Source organism: Anguilla anguilla, chromosome 9 (genome assembly GCF_013347855.1).
Source record: "Anguilla anguilla isolate fAngAng1 chromosome 9, fAngAng1.pri, whole genome shotgun sequence".
Lineage (NCBI taxonomy): Eukaryota > Metazoa > Chordata > Actinopteri > Anguilliformes > Anguillidae > Anguilla > Anguilla anguilla.
The window spans coordinates 46003038-46023494 of NC_049209.1; the positions used below are offsets into that span (position 1 = coordinate 46003038).

The window sequence follows — 20457 nt, forward strand, 5'->3', positions numbered from 1 at the left end:
TTTAATGTGAAATTATAAAGGGCTCTCCCAACATGTGTCATTATACTGCTGAATATGTCCAAGCCATTGTCTGCCTGCTTTGACCTTCTCACACACCTGAATGCAAGTTTATATCGGTCTTTTTAAATATTGACCAAAAGATGGTGCCATATAACAACAAAATAGCCTATTGATGTTTTGTGAAGAACAATGGAGTAGTGATTTGAAAAACAAAAAACCTGTGAGCACAAACAGAGAAGTTACACTTAAAATAGCAGACCTACCCTTTTACATCACATATTTTACTTACCTTGCTGTCAGCTAATGAACATAAAATTTTCAGTGTTAAGTTGTTTCTATCAAATGGATCTGTTTGATGTATATGAATCAAAGAGAGATGAAATGTACTTAATCAGAATAAAATGTACTTTATTAGAATTGATTTAACACTGTGTTTTAAAACCAAGCATCTTGGTGTCTGTTTTTGTCAAACAGATTCACTGTGAAATTGCAGTGAAACATGTTACTTAACTAGTGATTTTCTTTACAAATGATTCTTAATATAGTCTGTAGGATTTTACAGCTGTCTAAAGGGTTAAAACAACAACAATCCAAGCATTAGAAATTTTATTTTCTAACCATTTAATTGCTGTTTGATCTGTACTGGCCACTTTCGCTGTCTGATGTCAGATGCATTTACATTCTCTGAATAGACCCATCTCCATGTGTGTGGCAGATTCACTTTTCATGCCACTCTGTCCTACCTCCAAATCTGAGTGACTCAGTGGTGTTTCTAAAGAGCCTGCTGACTCTGGTGCGTATCAGCTTCATTCTGAGTCCATACACAATGGGGTTGAACAGAGGGGGAACCACCAGGAACTCTACAGCCATGAAGTTGCGCAAACTGAGAGGAAGGACTTTAGAGTTGTGTCTGCTGTACATGTGGTCAAAGAGTGTTGCGGCAAGAACACTAGCCAAGGTTACTAGGTGTGGCACGCAGGTCTCCATAAACTTGACCCTCCCCTCACTAGATCGCAGACAAACACTTACTATATGCCCGTAGGTATACAGTGTGAGTAATACATGTAAGACATGCACAGAAACAATGACTATCCCCCACATACTATTGAGGGTGGTCGGGACACATGACAGTTTCATTATGAACCCACTGTCACAGTACAGTTTGTCAATGTGAGACCTGCACAGGGGAAGCCTCTGTATTAAAATAATACTGACCAGTGCCTCAGTCATTGGAAGAAGCCAAGCATATAGCAACAGTCCTCTTACCATTAGGGGGGTCATGATTGTGTGGAATTCTAATGGCCTGCAAATTGCCACATACCTGTCATATGACATCACAGTTAACAGCGGTATCTCACACATGACAAAAGTGTAGATTACAAAAATCTGTGCCACACAGCCGCTGTACGAGATGACATGAACATCCGAAAGAATGTCCAGTAGGATTTTGGGGTAGAACCCAGCAGTGCCCCATAGTCCATTAATGCACAAATTGCACAGGAAGATATACATGGGCTCATGCAAGTCCCTCTCCAAGTATATTATCACGATCAGGGTTACATTTAGTATGATAATCAGTAGGTAAATAAAGAGAGTCAAGGAAAAGTAAATGTATCTGTATGTTCTTGCTTCTTGCAATCCTGAGAGTGTCAATACATCAGATGAGTTCTCCATTTTTCCTCCTGTTGTCACACTTCTTTTTGAAAAATGCTCTGAAATTAGAAAATATTAATGTAAGACATTAATTCAAAATATGAAACCAAGTACATTGTAAATCACAACATGCACTTGCAAACTATATTTCTGTATAATCGCTTTTTTTCAGGCAGCATTTCCAGCAGTGAAAACTAACATTTGTTTTGGCATGTAATTAAAAAAAATTTCAAATACTGAAGTGAAATTTCTGTTCACCTGGAAAATTAACCCATACTGTAGATGCTTGGAGAGGATATTTCCAGAATTCGCCTCTGACATAGGTCAACTGTCCTAAGTGTGTGAGTGTTACTACTGATGATCGTCAAAGTTTTGTATTTTCAAAAGTGGGCAGCAAAAAATAAATAGGCAAAATCTTTTCTTTTTAAATACATACTTTCTGGCAAATTTCAGAATTTCTTTCATATATCTGCATCTTTGACTATTGGGGAAGTGCAATTTAATGAAAGAACTACGCATAAAAAGACCTATAACTTCTAGCCAGATCATTCAAGACTGATGTAAACACCCTCAAATGAAAGCACACTGTCTGCATTTTATGGTCATATTCAATTCTTTTATTTTAAATCCAATGTGTGGGAGTACAGAGCCAAAACATGAAAAATGAGCCACTGTCCTAATACTTTCACATTTAAATGTTTATGGCCAATAGGTTGCATTGAATGATTTAAAAAATATATATATTTATCAAAAAATGGATCTGGACGATGGCAGCCAGCTAGCCACATACGGATGGTCCCCTTTTAAAATAAACAGTAACTAATGAATGTCATCTATTATTAATCGATTTTGGATTAAAGCAATTGAGTATTTGAGGCAAATGTCAACTAGCTACCAACAATACAAAAATCTGCTTCCCGTAGATTTATAGTGAGCTAGTAAAATCAGCTATCTGCTCTGCTGGCTTATCAAGTTACACTTAGAAACACAATAAAGCATCAAAGGCAATAGCTTGCACTAATTTGGAAATATTCTCATTTTCTCAAGCAAACATTTTTTCTTTTCACAATTAGAAAATTGTTTCAGCAAATGCTTAGTATGATTAGATGAGTTAAATACACAAGTTATTTATTTTCTGCATAAACTCTAGGTAAATATCAATTGAAAAAACCCCTGAAAATACACTTCTCTGCACATATTGTAATGTACAGCAATGAATAGTTAGCATGGTTCAAAAATAATTAACTGTATACATATGAGTAATTTCATACTTAATACATAATGTTACCTTTTCAAAAGACCCAGCCATTCACAATCTGTTCTCTGGAAGTGAACACCAGCACCAACCACAGCAAAGTTTTATTCTTTTCCGTGAGGGGAGAATAATCATGGGATTAAAAAAAAAAGAAAAACACTCTACAGAGCCACACACTGTTAGGTGCCTAATGAGCTTCAACTGCTTCAGAGATTATACTGGTCCTACAGTTTACATTTAAAACAAACATTCCCTACTGGTTTCATGGGTTGTTTCTCAGCTCTGAAGTATAGATATTAATGATAGGAAACAATGGAGAACCACCGCACATTCCTAATTAGGATTGTCAAATTTTAGACAAATCATTCTATATTTCAGATTAAGCATTCTGGTGACTGATGCTTGAATGGAACAGTTGAATGATCATTGTAACATAGTCCCTTTATGGAAAGCTTCTGCTTTAAAAATTACATACCAGTAAACACATTGAGGGCAAATTTATACCATAGTTTATTTACAGTTGAGATGAAGAACTTTGCTTAAGTTCCTGACCAAAAGCAGTAGCCAGCCTAAGACTTTAACTGGCCACTTATGGAAACTAGCAACTGAGTTACATGTTCAGTTCTCTAATCAATATACAAAATGGTCCCACGGGCTTTATATAGTTATTTGGGATTATTAGGACAGGTGGCAAAATACTGGTTTTATGTTTTCGTTGAATTAAAATCCCTTGCAGAATCCCTTATTCAGAGTGTCCTCCAAAAAGGAATATCTAAGTGTTGGTCTACTAAATTGTATTATTGTCATATCAGCAAGAAGGGACAGAAGGCTCATTTTTAAACAAGTTTAGTTAGCTGAACAAACCAACAATTCATTTTAGGGACTAAGAGCCACTACACAGCTGACATATCTTCACCCAGCTATGTCTATAAAATTGCTGCCTCAAAAGCAAATACAAGAACAGACAAATAAGACAGTTAAAAAGGGCCAGGGGAGACAGTCACGTAACGGGTAAGGAGGACTCAAACGCAGAGTAAAAATGACACAAACTCAAAAAGGGAAAATTAAGACTTTACTTACACGACAAGGAACAAAAAAAAAAAAAAAAAAAACAGGAAATCAAAAAGGCCACGCAGGGCACTTCCAAAAAAACAAAACGGAAAACTCAAAATTCAAAACACACAGCAGAACACGGGCAGGACAGAAAATACGCAGGAACGAACAGGCAGAAACACACAGGCGGAAACACAGTCAGAAACACACAAGCAGGTCAAAACACGGGCAGGCAGAAACACACATAAAATGCATTCAGAAACACACAAGCAGGTCAAAACACGGGCAGGCAGAAACACACAAGCAGGTCAAAACACGAGCAGGCAGAAACACATATGAAACGCATTCAGAAACACAAGGAGCCAGCACCCGAGTCAGGGAGACAAAGGACTTAAATAGACTCAAAACCAACAAGGCACAGGAGGGCACCATTAACAATCAAACCAATACAGGGTGGGAACAAGGAAACACAAGCAGAAACAATAATTAAATAATTGAAAGCAATAATACAATTAACGAACAGGGGAACGAGCAGGACACAAAACAGAAGTGCCGACATCTGGCGGCCCAACAGGGGAAAACAAAAACAGAAACACAGAACCATGACAGAGACATGGTGCAATCTGAAGAGATGTGCTGCCATATGACACAGCCAATGGGCTGTATCATGATATGCAATGTTTCTGCTCTGGGTGGCAGTGTAGTACAATGGTAGGGGAACTGAGCTTGTAATAGTGCGTTTGCAGTTTATTTACTTGGCAGGGCTCTGTTGTTAAACTTTGAACAAAGAATTAAGCTGGTGTTGCTTCTGTAAATAATCAACTCTGTAAATTTCATTTCGTATGCCAAATAAAATGTGAGAAGCTCTGTGACAGTGTGTCTGCTACTGTAACTGTTTGACATTTAAGCTAAATCTGCAGTTTTATTTAAACATCTGCTTCAGGTGAAGGCATAAGCAGGAGGTTTATAACATTTTTTCAGTAAAATATTTAGTCATTCCTCCATTCGTCAGTCCTACCATACATGCTGTAAGCCTGCTGCTGCCTCATAACAAAAAACCCACAAAATATCTTTCACAGAAACAAACTATTTTAATGTCACATGGTCCATTTTGTATATTCTTATTTAGGAATCCCTGTAAATGTTTGTGTCCAAGAAATTTTAGGTCACATCCAACACACTGAGTGACCAAAAGCAGGGATTGAAAAACACTTTGAGGGCCACAGTATCTTCAGGATTTTGTCCTTTGCTATCACTGGCTAATATTGGCCTTGGAGACAAATTAAGCACACAAATTAAAATCATCAACTATGTATGACACTTTCATTATATTAGAAACACAAAATGTCTCACAGTCACTCATAAGAGACTCCTGAGTTGCTTGTCCATTTAAGGCTGCTTGAGTGGTATAGTAATGCATGGTTTGTCCTGAGCAGTCATAATGTCTGAACAAATGCCAGTGAGTGATTTCTAAAAATATCATACATTTTTGCATGTTTTAACATTCTGCATCCGTACACATTCCTTGTTTGAAAAACACAATTCTGTTGTCGGTGTTTGGTTGCTTATTGCATGTTGCGTTTTATAAATTAGGAATTTTTGGAAATATCCACGCAATTTGCTATTTTAATGTGAAATTATAAAGGGCTCTCCCAACATGTGTCATTATACTGCTGAATATGTCCAAGCCATTGTCTGCCTGCTTTGACCTTCTCACACACCTGTATGCAAGTTTATATCGGTCTTTTTAAATATTGACCAAAAGATGGCGCCATATAATAACAAAATAGCCTATTGATGTTTTGTGAAGAACAATGGAGTAGTGATTTTAAAAACAAAAAAAGTGTGAGCACACACAGATAAGATAAACTTTAAATAGCAGACCTACCCTTTTACATCACATATTTTACTTACCTTGCTGTCACCTAATGAACATAATAAAATTTTCAGTGTTAAGTTATTTCTATCAAATGGATCTGTTTGATGTATATGAATCAAAAAGAGATTAAATGTACTTGATCAGAATAAAATGTACTTTATTAGAATTGATTTAACACTGTGTTTTAAAACCAAGCATCTTGGTGACTGTTTTTGTCACACAGATTCACTGTGAAATTGCAGTGAAACATGTTACTTAACTAGTGATTTTCTTTACAAATGATTCTTTATATAGTCTGTAAGATTTTACAGCTGTCTAAAGGGTTAAAACAACAATAATCCAAGCATTAGAAATTTTATTTTCTAACCATTTAATTGCTGTTTGATCTGTACTGGCCACTTTCACTGTCTGATGTCAGATGTATTTACATTCTCTGAATAGGCCCAACCCCGTGTGTGGCAGATTCACTTTTCTTGCCACTCTGTCTTACCTCCTAATCAGTGTTCCTCAGTGGTGTTTCTAAAGAGCTTGCTGACTCTGGTGCGTATCTGCTTCATTCTGAGTCCATACACAATGGGGTTGAACAGAGGGGGAACCACCAGGAACTCTACAGCCATGAAGTTGCGCAAACTGAGAGGAAGGACTTTAGAGTTGTGTCTGCTGTACATGTTGTCAAAGAGTGTTGCGGCAAGAAAACTGGCCATGGTTACTAGGTGTGGCACGCAGGTCTCCATAAACTTGACCCTCCCCTCACTAGATCGCAGACAAACTCTTACTATATGCACGTAAGTGTACAGTATCAGTAATACATGTAAGACATGCACAGACAGAATGACTATCGCCCACATACTGTTGAGGGTGGTGGGGACACACGAGAGTTTCATTATGAACCCATTGTCACAGTACAGCTTGTCAATGTGAGACCTGCACAGAGGAAGCCTCAGTGTTAAATAAACAGCAACCAGTGCCTCAGTCATTGGAAGAAGCCAGGCATATAGTAACAGTCTTCTTACCATTAGAGGGGTCATAATTGCGTGAAATTCTAATGGCTTGCAAATTGCCACATACCTGTCATATGACATCACAGCTAACAACGGTATTTCCCACATGACAAAAGTGTAGATTACAAATGTCTGTGCCAAACAAGCACTGAACGTAATGACATGAACGTCCGACAGAATGTCCAGTAGGATTTTGGGGTAGAACCCAGCAGTGCCCCATAGTCCATTAATGCACAAATTGCACAGGAAGATATACATGGGCTCATGCAAGTCCCTCTCCAAGCAGATTATCAAGATCAGGGTTAAGTTAAATACGATAATCAGTAGGTAAATAAAGAGAGTCAAGGAAAAGTAAATGTATCTGTATGTTCTTGCTTCTTGCAATCCAGAGAGTGTCAAAACAGCAGATGAGTTCTCCATTTTTCTTCCAGTTATCTCACACTTCTTGTTGAAAAATGCTCTGAAAGTAGAAAATATTAATTAAAAATTAATGCAAAACATGAAACCAAGGAAATTGTAAAGCACAACATACGCTTGCCAACTATATTTCTGTATAATTAATTTTTTTTCAGGCAGCATCTCCAACAGTAAAAATGAACATTCATTCTTGCATATAATTTAAAATTTATAATTTACTGTTGGACAATTACCTTTTAATTTCAAATGCAGAAGTGACATTTTTGAACACCTGGAAAATTAAACCATAGGTGTTATCTCCAGAATCTGCCACCGACAAAGTTCTACTGTCCTAAGTGCCAAAATGTAAAACACACTTCCCTGTAAGTAGCATATGGTACAGCAATTATTACTTAGCATGCTTCTAAGAAGTAATTTAAAGATATACACATACCTAATTTTCTACTTAATAAATGTTACCTTTTCAAAAGACCCAGCCATTCACAATCTGTACAGCAAGTGAACACCATCGCCAACTGCACCGAAGTTATATTCTTCACCGTAAGGGGAGAATAATCATGGGATTCAAAAAAAAAAAAAAAAAAAAGAACTCTACAGAGACACGCACTGTTATTTGTCTAATGAGCTGTCTAATTGCTTCAAAGATTATACTGGTAAAACCATTAAAACCATTTCTAACTGGTTTCATGTGCAGTTCTTCACAGCTCTGAAGTAGTGGTATTAATAATATGAAACAGAACAGTAGGAGCACCTCACATTCCTAATCTGGCTTTTGCCAAAATTTTACATCATTCTACAATTCAGATTAAGCAGTCTGTTGACTAATACATAAAGGAAACAGTTTAATGAGCATTGTAGTCTGCATTAAAAATCACATAGGCTTAAGGGCCTGACCAACTGTGGCCAACCTTGAACTTGAACATGTTCAATTCTATAATTTTTATTTAAAAAAATTTCCCATGGGCAATATATAATTATTTAGGATCATTAGGACAGGTGAGAAAATGTTGATTTTCTAGTTTTATTGAATTAAAATCCCTTTGTAGACTCCCTCATTCAAAGTGTCCTCCAAAAAAGAGAATGTCAGTGTTGCTCTGAGAAGTTTTATTATTATAATCATTTTATTATTATTTACACTCTAACTTCATAGTCCTAATTTAATGACTCATAATTCACGGATTATACTGAATGCAATGGTTAGCGTGGCTGCAGCGGGATTGTCGGATATGCCTTGTCTTTATTTGTATTTGTTTTGGGAAACTACGTTGTGTTGTTTCCTGTATCATATTATAGCTAGATAGTTCCTCTCCGTGCTCAGAACCATTCGGCCCTGCAGTGGAAAAGGGGCTATAATGTCCAGTTCCTTCACGGATTCAGTCCTCAAAGACAGGTCCAGTTCCTCCACGGATTCGGTCCCCACTTTAAGTCCACCCTCAGAGAGCAAAGCACGCCCCGCTTAAGCGGATCACTGCTGTCGTTGGCTAATGGCTACTACAGACGACAGAGCCCAATCGTGAAAATGATTGATAAAGAGGAGTAACTGCAGCTTCAGCGAATGGCAAGCTCCCAATTTGACTTACTGAGAGCTGAATGAAAGGAACAAGTCTGTGAATAGTGTCAGTTCCTTTTGTTCACCAAAAAGATTTGTTCTGAAGGCACGAATTGTTCACGAACGACACACCACGCTACTAGTATACAAGGTAGGCCATAAAACGTCAGATTGAATTACTGCAGTTGACTACTGTTAGGCTACTGTTAACCAAAACACTATGTAGCCAGCTATATAGCCACGTTTGTTTCATTCATATAGCTGGCTGGCTACGCAGCTTCATTAAACCAACAGCATGGCTGGCTAACCTGCTTACTTCAGCTCAGTTCAGTTAAAATGAAATATGAAACTAGTGTTTCCTTTACGCTCTTTGCTAGCGTTATGGAGTGTAGCTAGCTAGCCGGCACTGGCATGTGGCATCAATAACGGACTGAACGGCTGACTAGTCACCTACTTAACTACTTACTATCTAGCTATTCTATTTGGATGTTTACAACAGCACACTAGCTAGAAACCTTCTGTGCTGTTAACTTAGCTATAATTAAAGCTAAAAATACCAAACAATAGCTAGCTGGCCAGTGACCTTAACTAAAGTTAAAAGTTAACTTTACAGTAAACCATTTGTACAAACCTATCCAGATATGTTGCCCCATGAATGTACTGGATGTTTGTGGGTCACTTAGTAAGTTTAGCCGAATAAGTACAACAGTATAATTTATTTTACAATGTTAAATAAAAAATAATATCTGATTATACATAATAAAAATAATACACAATTTTCTAAATATAATAATAATAATAATAATAATAATAATAATAATAATAACCAACCAATATTGTTTGTTGTAACTTGGCCTCAATTTGATATCAATTCTTTTAACAGTAGACCTAGATTTTGCAAGTTTTCATTAATGTCTTATAGACAGTGCTTTGCATGATGGGGGAGTAACTTTTTTGCACGCTGAAAACATGTTTTTGTTGAGAATTTTTTTTTGGTGTGCACTCCGTGCAATGGCTGATTGATTGTCTTAACAATAGTAAACCAAACTGTACAGAAAGGAAACAACAAAGCAAACGCCCATGCCCTCAAGAAGGGCCGCGGTGGTGGTTGATAAAGGACTTTCCGGAAGCTTCACGGTGGCAGTTGGTGAGAGGCCCAGCAGTGGTGCGTGGGGAGGATTTTCTGGAAGCTTCGCGTTGGCAGTTGGTGAGAGGCCCTCTGGGAGGCCCAGCAGTGGTGGGCGGGGAGGACTTTAGAGACCTGCTAAGCTTTGACAAAATGACTGGAGACCAGGGAAATTGGGTTTGGCTGTGGCTGGGCCCTTCTGCTTCTTGGTCTGAGAGTTAGACCTTTCACAGAACTCAGCAATTAAGCAATGGCTGACAGCTGTGATTATTTGGCAACGAGCCACAGCTTCCCCCATGCGTGTGAGTGCAGCTCACAGAGAATCTTTGTGTATTCCTTACATCAGGAAATGTGTGCAATTTTTTGATGGCAGAATGCCAAATCTAAATCCTTGCAAATCACATTCAGTTAAACATGGCATTCAGCTAAGTACATGCTAATAAACAAATTGGTTTTCATTAAAAAAACAAAAATTATTCAGCTTTGTACAGAAAAAGTGAAATTATAATTAGAATCAAATTAGCCAGCTTTGTTGAGTTAGCTGGACAACATGGCTCTAAAAGTATTATTAGATTATAAAGCTTGGTAGGATGTGCTGAGTTACAGAATGGAATACGCAGTAAAATGTCCAATGCCTGCAATGGTAGGCAGGGAAGGCCAAGACACCAGGAGCAGTTGGGGACCTCTGGAGACCCAGGAACCTGGGGTCCTCCTCTTCTAGGTCTGAGAGTTAGGCCTTTTACAGAACTCAACAATTAGACAGTGGGTAGCAGGCTGTGATTAATGGCCGTGCTGTCACCATTTCTGCGAGTGGGGCTGACGCTGCCCAGGGTCCTGCAGGTCTGTGAATGCTGAAGGTACATTACATTACAGGCATTTAGCGACTTTAATTAACACAGGTTTTACGTAGCATTTACATCACATCCATTTATACAGAAGCATTGCGCAGAAGCAATTCCAGTAATGTCCTACCTGGGATTCGAACCTGTGACCTTTAGGTTACAAGACCAGCTCCTTCACCATTACACTACACTGCCGCCGGTACATGACAAGATAAACGTGGTGGAGAAGCTCCAGTACCACCCTTCCTTGAGCTACAACAGTGAAACGCAACTAGAAGAGAGTAAACATACAAACATCATATACAAACAGATTGTACAGTGTACAATACATTATCTCTTTCTTCTATGCAGTCTACAGTCTTTAATTTTTGGTTCCTTACATTTCTTAAAAACTCTTTTACGTACCTCGGTCAGTTTCAGCCCGTATATAATGGGATTTAAAAGAGGAGGAATTATTAGAAACTCCAGCTGCAGGAAGTCACGTAAACTTTGTGGGAAATCCCTTGATCCATAGCGACTGAACAATGTGTCAAAAAGAATAGCCACCGTAAAGTTTATTAATGAAAGTAAATGTGGTAAACAGGTCTTCATAAATATTTTCTTGTTTTCCTGTGATTTTATGCATGCATTGATCAATTTCATATAAGAAAACAAAATAAAAACAGCATGAGCTATTAATGAAAGTATTAAAATATATCCAAACACATTATTAATTGTAGTTGGTACACAAGACAGTTTCACAACTGACCAGTTGTCACAGTAGGATTTATCAATGTGGGACCCACACAATTCCAACCTCCTTGTTAACGTAATTGCAGTGATCACAGTAGTCAAGGTAAACAACCACGAAGATAAAATTAATCTGCCAGTATTTGTTGGTGTCATTATGGCGTGATAGTTCAATGGTTTGCATATTGCAACAAACCTGTCATACGCCATTATCATTAAAGTTGCAAATTCACACATTACATAACCATAGATTACAAATATTTGCAGTACACAACCATTGTATGAGATAAGATAATTGTCATTAATCAAATCAGACAGGAATTTAGGGTAGAAACCAGCTGTCCCATACAAACCATTGAAGCACAGGTTACACAGGAAGATGTACATGGGCTCATGCAGTGCTCTCTCTAGAATAATTGTCACAATCAGAGTCAGATTAAATAAAATAATTAAAAAATAGACAAATAAAATAAAAACAAAGTATATATATTTGTTTGCTTTTGATTCCTTAAGGCTAGAAAGTGTGAAAATCATATTGATAGAAATGTTGTCCATACGGTGAATAAAACCTGTGGGGGAAAAGCAGTTTTTTAAAAAAGAAAACATTTTTTGCGCCTATTCTGTCATTAAAAGTGGCATAAAATAAACAGTTGACTACATTTTATTTGCATCTTAGCAGATAGGGATCTATGAAATCATATTTCACAAGATGATGGATACTCAAAGAACAAATTTCTGCAGTTTCTCTTTTTAATTTTTACTGAAGTGCCTAAACCCTCAAACCCTCTTAATTTGGAGGCATCACTTTGGTCTGTTATAAATAGAGTTATAAATACAGCAGCACGTAGAATGTTTGAACAGACAATCAGAAGTTGCATTGAACTGTTAATAGTCCAAACAAATAGATCTGTCCTTACCTGTTTCGCCTGTAGAGAGAAATCCTGAAGTCCAAAGCAAACTGCTGATCACAGTTGGAGTTTTATCTCTTTTCTGTGTGATGTAATATGCCACGTTCCATTTTCTCTCCTATGATAATTCAAACCCTGGGAATAAATTAACGCTACAAATTTTCCGGAGGTTTCTTACAGTCCTAAATAACTTTTCATTAAGTCAGATTTTTTTGCCAGCTAACAGTGTCATGGCCGTATGCCCTGTTAATTGCCTTCTAATTTAGACTAATTGAACAACTGATTCTAAAATAGTGACTGGAAGATGTTATATTACTTCAAGCAGCAGTCAAATAAAGTATCCACTTGTGTTTTTGGAATTGTTGGAACCCTCCTGTTTGTCCCCAAGCCATGTGTTATAATGGACTGTCTAACATGAGAGAAAGGTCTGGCAAAGGTGTGTGTCTGTGTGTGTGTGTATATATGAGAATGTGAAGAAAAAGAAAACCAAATTATGGTCAAAGCAGCTTCCACAAACCAAGCTAACACTGCTGCCCATGTTATATACATCACAGCTAGCAGTTCTTGGACAAGGCATTTTACGGTCATCTAAGCTAAGCCAACAAAAAAATTTATAGAAACTATAAATTTATAAAATTTACTAACTTGAACAACATCAGCAACAATAAAGATATTTACAAGTGTACAAAATAGAAAAATGTATAGTTTATTCAACTTTAAAAGATAACAGCAAACGTTTATTTATGCACATGAATGGCAGCACTGTGTGACTTTTTTGAATAACAAATACAAGCAGACAAGCAAAGACTGGGCAGAAATGCATACAGACACAGATTGCCAGTGCATCATAGTAAAAACATAACTTAACTTAACATAACATAACATAACATAATGACGAGAACAGGCCATTCGGCCCTACATGCTCGCCATTGTAATGACCGAATACAGTTGATTTAAGGTGAAAATCCTGCATAGTATGCCTTTAAACACTAGTGATTTGTGAATAAGGCCTTAATTATGCTGAATGTAAGTACGTGCTTTCCAGTGGAGGTAAGCAGTGTAGGCAGACAGTTTTCCCAAACTCTATGCGTACATAGCCACCTCCGATTTGCATGGAGGGGCAAAATCAATAACCACATGGGGGCAGAGTGTCTACAACAGACAGTGGGAAACAAGAAAAATAAATTCAATCCAATTCACCGCGTTGTACTTGCAATTCCGTATGATGTTAGATGAAATACACGTGCTTTGAACTGAGCATCGTTCTATTTAACTTGCACATGCGCAGCCACCCTCCACTCATTTTGTCTATGCAGTCCACTGGGTGAGCTGTGGTTGAGCTGGAGGCTGTCATCGCAGCCACCCGGCTGACCAGAGGAGGCACCATTTCCTGATGCGGCTGCAGAAGCCATACAAAATGAAGCCTAGACTCAGTTTAAAAGAGAGCCACCAATTCACATGCTAAAAGACTTTATTACAGTGCAACTTTTTATTTCACAATGCCTCAAATTACCGTAATATTCTGTCCTAAAGAAATACAATACTGTAATTTATAATATAGGCACTGTTATGTACAAAGGAAATCTTTGTAATGGTGTTGATCAGAATAACTCAGTTATCCATAAATGGATACTATGCATAAGTTATGAATGAATGGATACTATAAAAAATCTTCTATAAAATCTTCCTGTAGTGTAATGTTATCCCCCTCCGTGCTACTGCAGTCATACACAGATGTGATTTAATTAAATATCTAGCTCTATTGCATTTGAAAAAATACAGGCATGATTCTTGTGCATAAATCAGTAAAATAATGTAATCTAATATCTTTATTTACATAAAGGGTTTTCTTGAATCACAGGGGCACCAATTAGTGAGTTTTATTTCAAGTGAATAATAAATTAGGGGGAATCTACCGGCAGTGTGCTTTAGTATTTTGTGCATACGAGTGCTTTATTTGAATATTTTTATTTTTGGCTACTTTACTCTACTTTTACTTCACTGAAACTTTAAAGAAAATATGTAGCACAATTTTCACCATGATAGTTTCCCTGAGTATCATCGTATATTCCATACTTTGGGAAATCTGTGCAATCCTTCCAAATAAGAGCACAATCGACTGCCAAGTAAGTGTACTCAAAGATAGCTCAACACCATGATTACTGTAATTGCCCACTGGCCTGATTTAAAATAAATGTTTGGATGGGTCTGTAATACCAGGGATTATCCATCTAACTTGTAGGAGCATGTTGAGATAACCATGCTTTCTTTTTATGAATTATCTAAGTTTTCACAGCAAGCTGCTTAATTGTTAGCTATTGCGTTGGGAGGGCCAAGACACCTGGTTAGCTTTGGCAGGCAGTGGCTGGGGATTGTGAGATTGTACTGTGTACCGCACATTATCTTTTTTTGGTATGCAGAGAATCTTTAATTTTAGGTTCCTTATATTGTCTAAAAACTCTTTTACGTATCTCGGTCAGTTTCAGCCCATATATAATGGGATTTGAAAGAGGAGTAATTATTACAAATTCCAGCTGCAGGAAGTCACGTAAACCTTTTGGGAAATTCCTAGACTCATATCGACTGAACATTACGTCAAAAAGAATAGCTATTGTAAAGTTGATTAACGAAAGCAAATGTGGCACACATGTCTGCATAAATTTGTTCTTATTCTCTTTTGATTTTCTGCATGCATTGATCAACCTTATGTAAGAATACACAACAAATAGTCCCTGTGCTATTGCTGAAAGGATCACAAAAAACCCATAAACATTATTAATTATTGTTGTTGGTGCACAAGTCAACTTCACAATTGACCAGTTGTCACAGTAGAGTTTATCAATGTGGGATCCACATAATTGCATTCTGCTTGTTAACATAATCCCACCAAATACAGTTAGAAAAGGAAACGACCATGAAAACAAGATCAATCTCCCAATAGTCTGAGACGTCATTTTCATGTGGTACTCCAACGGTTTGCATATTGCTACAAACCTGTCATAGGCCATCATCATTAATGTTGAATACTCACACATTCCATAACTGTAGATTATAAATATTTGTAGCAGACAGCCATTGTATGAGATGAAATTAACGTCATTAATTAAATCTGACAGGAATTTAGGGTAGAAACCAGCTGACCCATACAGTCCATTAAAGCACAGGTTACACAGGAAGATGTACATGGGCTCATGCAGTGCTCTCTCTAGAATAATTGTCACAATCACAATCAAATTAAATAAAATAATTGACAAATAAGCAATTAAAATTAAAACAAAGTATGTGTATTTGTTTGCTTTTAATTCTTTAAAGCCAGAAAGGGTGAACACCATATTGAGAGATATGTTGTCCATATGGTGAATAAAACCTGTGGAGGAAAAGCAGTTGTTGATATAAAGTTTTCTTCAGCATTCTCTTTCCTCAACATTAGCTCAAAATAAGAAGTTGAACATGTTTCTATGTCATTTTAATGACATTTTTAGATTATTTTTCCAGATAAGCACATCCATCCATGATCTATACCCGCTTATCCTGGTCAGGGTCGCGGGGGGCGCTGGAGCCTATCCCAGCATGCATTGGGCGAGAGGCAGGAATACACCCTGGACAGGCCGCCAATCTATCACAGGGCACACACACACACCATTCACTCACACACTCATACCTATGGGCAATTTAGAGTCTCCAATGAGCCTACCTGCACGTCTTTGGACTGTGGGAGGAAACCGGAGTACCTGGAGGAAACCCACACGGACACGGGGAGAACATGCAAACTCCGTACAGAAAGGCCCCAAGCCGAGATTCGAACTGATGACTGATGATGAGATGAGATTCGAACTGATGAGCACATCATTCGCAAAATGTTCACAATAATAAAGTGTAACTTAAATCGACAGTTGTTTCTCTCAGCATAATAGTTTCCTTTAATTATTAATTTATCATCCGCCAATAAAAATATGTTCGATTTCAAAAACGAACAACAAACCTAGAAGAGACTGGGACTGCAATTTTCTTTATGAATGATTCCTCTATTACCTGTTTGTCTGTTGAGAGATGAAGATGTCCCAGGTATTATCCTGAAGTCCAAAGCAGACGTCTGATCACAGGACTGCTTAGCTGCAGTTTTATCTATTTTTTGCATGATGTAATACACCATGTTCCATTCTCTGTCCTGTGACAATATGAACACTGGGAATTAACTACAGTAATAGTGCTGCACTGCTAATTATCCAGAGATTCCAAAGAGTTATTGATCACTTTTTACTAAGTTTTATTATTATTATTATTATTTTTTGCCTGTGGCAAAAATAAATGAGCCACAGGCAAAATTTATTGAAAATTTGACATCTAATTTAGACCGACTGAACAACAGATCTGAAAATAAAGAAAAGAAGTCATTGGAAAATATATTGTTTCAAGCACCAGAAAAATAAAGAATCTGCTTATCATTTTAGAATTGTTAGGACCCTCCCTTTAGACCCCAAGGTGTGTGGTGTTATGGCCTGACGGTGAAGCAGTCCTGAACAACTGCCATTTAACAACACGGAGGGTGACCAGAACAGTGGAAGCAGAGGACAGTGACGATAACCCAGGAGGCAAAGCGTGAAGTAGGAAGTGGTCTTCTCCTGGTGTGGGGAGATGTACAGAGGGGTGAAAAACCTGAATAAACCTGTGGAGAAACATAATGAATGCAGATGCAGGTGATTTGACTGTTGATGACATGCATACAGCCCCACGTCCTTCTCTGGCATCCTGTGTGTGTGGTATAGCCTATAGGGTTGGAGGGAGATGCCAGTATTCGTATTTGTATCTGTATTTGTTCAGCAAACAAAATTATTTGCATTTGGATAAAACTGAAGTGTTTCTCCCCTGTCTGTGTTAGGCTCTGGATAACACAGCTGCAAATCTGCTCAATAGCAGCTAAGGGCTAAGGACATTTGATACTAGTCACCCTTATAATGGCATATGGTTATGATGCACTAACCCTGTCTTTTTTAAAATTTGGCCTAGGCATTCATACCTGTTCAGAAGGAGCTCAAGGCCCAAAACACGAGATTCCTCACCACACTCTGAAATTGTAGTAACGGAAAACGATTCCTGAAAAAAGATCTCAGTGGAACGCCGCAAGTTTGAATACAGAGTTTATTTAGAAACGGTGTTGGGAGAACTCAAAGAGCACCATCAAAGAAAAGAAGGGTGCAGTGTGTGCTTTCTCATGGGAGCATGGGAGTTCACAACATATGCTATATATTCATACAACAGCTTCTAATGTTTTCATAATCACATGAATTTGAACACACCCTCTTCTTGCGGCTGAACTACATTTCTATTGGCTGGTTTAATGCCGGGGGGGGGGGGGGCGGCGGTGGTGCAGTGGGTAGCACTGTCGCCTCACAGCAAGAAGTTTGAATCCCGGCCTGGGCCTTTCTGTGTGGAGATTTCTCTGTTCTGTCCGTGTGGGTTTCCTCAGCTTGCTCCGCTTTCCTCCCAGTCATGACATGCATGGTAGGCCAATTGGAGATTTCCCACAGGTTACAGTGTGTGAGCCCTGGGATGGATTGGTGGCCTGTCCAGGGTGCAACAGGCCTGTCCTGCCTCTCACCCAATGCACACTGGGGTAAGCTCCAGCACCCCCCCGCAACCCTGCCCAGGATAAGCGGGTATAGATAATGGATAGATGATTTGTACAATAAGAAATCACATAGGGTTCCCATATTGAGGATACATTGAACCATATTTTTTACAGTACTTTGCAGATATCCAAGCAATGCCTTTCTATCCAAATTATTTTACAAATATAAGGGTAAAATATGAATCACATGGAGACTACAAATTCACATTCACAAATTCACATAAAGCAGTGAGTTTCTCCTTTTCATTTAGAGTCTGTCACTTTCACATTTATAAACACTCTGAGGGCTCTTTTACGAACCTCCGTCAGTTTTAATCCATAAATAATAGGATTGAGAACAGGTGGGATTACCAGAAATTCTAAGGTCAGGATGTTGTATAGATCCTGTGAGAAATCTCTTGATCCATATCGACTGTACATTGTATCAAAAAGTAAAGCAAATGTGAAATTAACTAAGGAAAGTAAATGTGGCACACAGGTTTGCTTAAACTTGTTTTTGCTCTCTGCACATTTTCTACAACTAGAAATCAATGTGCAATAGGAATAAATTATGAAAAGTACCATCAAGACATAAATTACGGTACAAATGAGTCCATAACTTTTATGAGTGTCAGTGGATTTACATGACAGCTTCATTATAAGCAAGTTGTCGCAATAAAATTTATCAATGTGGGATCCACATAATGACATAGTATTTGTAATCAGTAGAGCTCCACCATAAGAGAAAGCAGGGAAAATCCAGGAAAATAGAAGCAATTTTACAATAAGGGTATTTGTCATGATTGAGTGATAGTTTAAAGGCCTGCATATAGCAATGTACCTGTCATAAGCCATGACCGTTAATGTTGCAAGTTCACACAAAGCAGAGGAATAAATCACAAAAGCTTGCAAGAAGCATGCACTGTATGAAATCTCAAAAGAATCTGAAAATAAATCAAATAGGAATTTAGGGTAGAAACCAGCTGTTCCATACAATCCGTTAATACATAGATTACACAGAAAGATATACATGGGTTTATGGAGAGTTTTTTCTAGGAGGATAATAACTATCAGCATAAAATTTACTATGATAATCAAAACGTAGAGAATAAGCGATAAAGCAAAAAAAATATGTTTAAGAGCCACCGAAGCTTTGGGTTTTGAGAGAGAAAACATTTTGTAATAGGATATATTTTCCATCAGTTTCTTTCAAAAGCTGAAGAGAAAAACTATATAAATAATTGCATTCTTTCTTAAAATTACGTATTTAAAGATGTGCAAATCATGCTTTGTAAATGTTTTTACTCCTTAATTTGCAGAATGGTAAAAAGTACAGAACAGATTCTCAGTGCTTATGGGGCCAATAGCCTCATAGTTTTAAATATAAGGATTTTTTTTTTGTCTTCAAATGCTGTCCTTTTGTCATTGAGTGTTTTCAATGTCACAAGTCCGGTTATCTGTGTTGTTACCTGTTCCTACAGTACGTGGGCTGTGATTCCATGCTGGAAGAAAAGCAGCTCTGTCCTGCACTCCAGAAGTCACACTGAACGACTGCTTACTATCTGTGGGTTTTAATACGCTACCCAGTCATTAACTGTGATATCCCTGAAGACCACAGGACAACTAAAGTGCAATTAACGACATCAGCTGGTCCCCAGGGATTTATGCCATTTTTTTCATTGTTTGGATTCAAGTAGAATTTCTTTCATATTTGACACAAGGTTAAAGGGGTATGCAATGCTAAACAAGTGCCAATAACACCAAAATCCAAAATCAAAATGAGTGCCATGGCCACAGACAAAGCAGTGATGATAATTGTTGTGTTTATATTATGTACGCAGGCGCAACGATTCATTTGACAGATGTCTTTACCAAAGGTGATGCACCGATATTTTGAACGTTTAAATGCAGGTTAAGGTAAACAGACGGTCAATGAAACAAACAACATCCAAATGGCTAGGCCTGTAGCTTGCTTAATCCTACACATTGCAACACAAAAGACCAAAAAGAACACAAAAAAAGGCAAGGTTTCGTATCTCAGCTCACATGGTTGCAGCTATACTTATCAATTATCGAAAAGCAGCTAAACTTATCAGTTATCACTGTCCTCATTATTAATTGTTGTATCAGAGGAGGTTTAGAAACCCTCGAAATATAACAGCTACAACCAAAAACTGCACAACGTTTAACGATACCAGCTAGCTAATACCAACATAACAATAAAATCCACTTGTTTCAGCCTTGACACTTGCTCTCTTTATACTCTCAAAAGCTGCAGGGGACAATGTGCAGTCAATACCCCCTTCCCCAATCTACAACACCAAGATTATGCAAAATGCATTATCCCTGACATTGCTATAATGTGGGGATCATAACAAAAAACAAAAAAGAAAAACAATAACCATCCATCCATCCATTATCTATACCCGCTTATTCC

The 20457-nt window shown here is 37.8% G+C and overlaps 5 protein-coding genes across 8 annotated transcripts; all 5 read right to left on the reverse strand.

The window, feature by feature from the left end:
* Positions 1-438: 438 nt before the first annotated feature.
* Positions 439-2988, reverse strand: LOC118236540 (olfactory receptor 151-like). Its single transcript, XM_035435009.1, has 2 exons — positions 2942-2988; positions 439-1712 (listed from the first exon to the last, which is right to left on the reverse strand). The coding sequence occupies exon 2, from the start codon at positions 1672-1674 to the stop codon at positions 718-720; it is 957 nt and encodes a 318-aa protein (XP_035290900.1). The 5' UTR covers positions 1675-1712; positions 2942-2988; the 3' UTR covers positions 439-717.
* A 2992-nt stretch (positions 2989-5980) lies between these two features.
* Positions 5981-7759, reverse strand: LOC118236427 (olfactory receptor 6N1-like). Of its 3 annotated transcripts, none has more exons than XM_035434803.1 (2): positions 7718-7759; positions 5981-7301 (listed from the first exon to the last, which is right to left on the reverse strand). In XM_035434803.1, exon 2 carries the CDS (start codon positions 7259-7261, stop codon positions 6338-6340), a length of 924 nt encoding a protein of 307 aa, XP_035290694.1. In that variant the 5' UTR covers positions 7262-7301; positions 7718-7759; the 3' UTR covers positions 5981-6337. The 3 variants fall into 3 exon arrangements, with proteins under 3 accessions (XP_035290694.1, XP_035290695.1, XP_035290696.1); XM_035434804.1 differs by having other exon boundaries at positions 7692-7746; XM_035434805.1 differs by lacking the exon at positions 7718-7759 and adding an exon at positions 7492-7527.
* Positions 7760-9651: 1892 nt separating this feature from the next.
* Positions 9652-12440, reverse strand: LOC118235413 (olfactory receptor 2G3-like). Its single transcript, XM_035432679.1, has 3 exons — positions 12422-12440; positions 11181-12073; positions 9652-11046 (listed from the first exon to the last, which is right to left on the reverse strand). Exons 2-3 carry the CDS (start codon positions 12057-12059, stop codon positions 10933-10935), a joined length of 993 nt encoding a protein of 330 aa, XP_035288570.1. The 5' UTR covers positions 12060-12073; positions 12422-12440; the 3' UTR covers positions 9652-10932.
* A 2365-nt stretch (positions 12441-14805) lies between these two features.
* On the reverse strand, positions 14806-16489 carry LOC118235414 (olfactory receptor 142-like). 2 transcript variants are annotated; one of them, XM_035432681.1, is made up of 2 exons: positions 16445-16489; positions 14806-15779 (listed from the first exon to the last, which is right to left on the reverse strand). In XM_035432681.1, exon 2 carries the CDS (start codon positions 15763-15765, stop codon positions 14812-14814), a length of 954 nt encoding a protein of 317 aa, XP_035288572.1. In that variant the 5' UTR covers positions 15766-15779; positions 16445-16489; the 3' UTR covers positions 14806-14811. The 2 variants fall into 2 exon arrangements, with proteins under 2 accessions (XP_035288572.1, XP_035288571.1); XM_035432680.1 differs by lacking the exon at positions 16445-16489 and adding an exon at positions 16107-16136.
* A 1535-nt stretch (positions 16490-18024) lies between these two features.
* On the reverse strand, positions 18025-19572 carry LOC118236405 (olfactory receptor 1496-like). The gene has a single exon (XM_035434759.1). It carries the CDS (start codon positions 19218-19220, stop codon positions 18285-18287), a length of 936 nt encoding a protein of 311 aa, XP_035290650.1. The 5' UTR covers positions 19221-19572; the 3' UTR covers positions 18025-18284.
* Positions 19573-20457: the final 885 nt, after the last annotated feature.

Bases quoted from the DNA above. Each gene is read 5' to 3' on its own strand.
- LOC118236540 (XM_035435009.1), bottom strand. From the start codon at position 1,674: ATGGAGAACTCATCTGATGTATTGACACTCTCAGGATTGCAAGAAGCA.
- LOC118236427 (XM_035434803.1), bottom strand. From the start codon at position 7,261: ATGGAGAACTCATCTGCTGTTTTGACACTCTCTGGATTGCAAGAAGCA.
- LOC118235413 (XM_035432679.1), bottom strand. From the start codon at position 12,059: ATGGACAACATTTCTATCAATATGATTTTCACACTTTCTAGCCTTAAG. The intron at 11,047-11,180 runs GTACGTAAAAGA...ACTCTCTTCTAG, and splicing joins ACGGGCTGAAACTGACCGAG to TTGCGTTTCACTGTTGTAGC.
- LOC118235414 (XM_035432681.1), bottom strand. From the start codon at position 15,765: ATGGACAACATATCTCTCAATATGGTGTTCACCCTTTCTGGCTTTAAA.
- LOC118236405 (XM_035434759.1), bottom strand. From the start codon at position 19,220: ATGGAAAATATATCCTATTACAAAATGTTTTCTCTCTCAAAACCCAAA.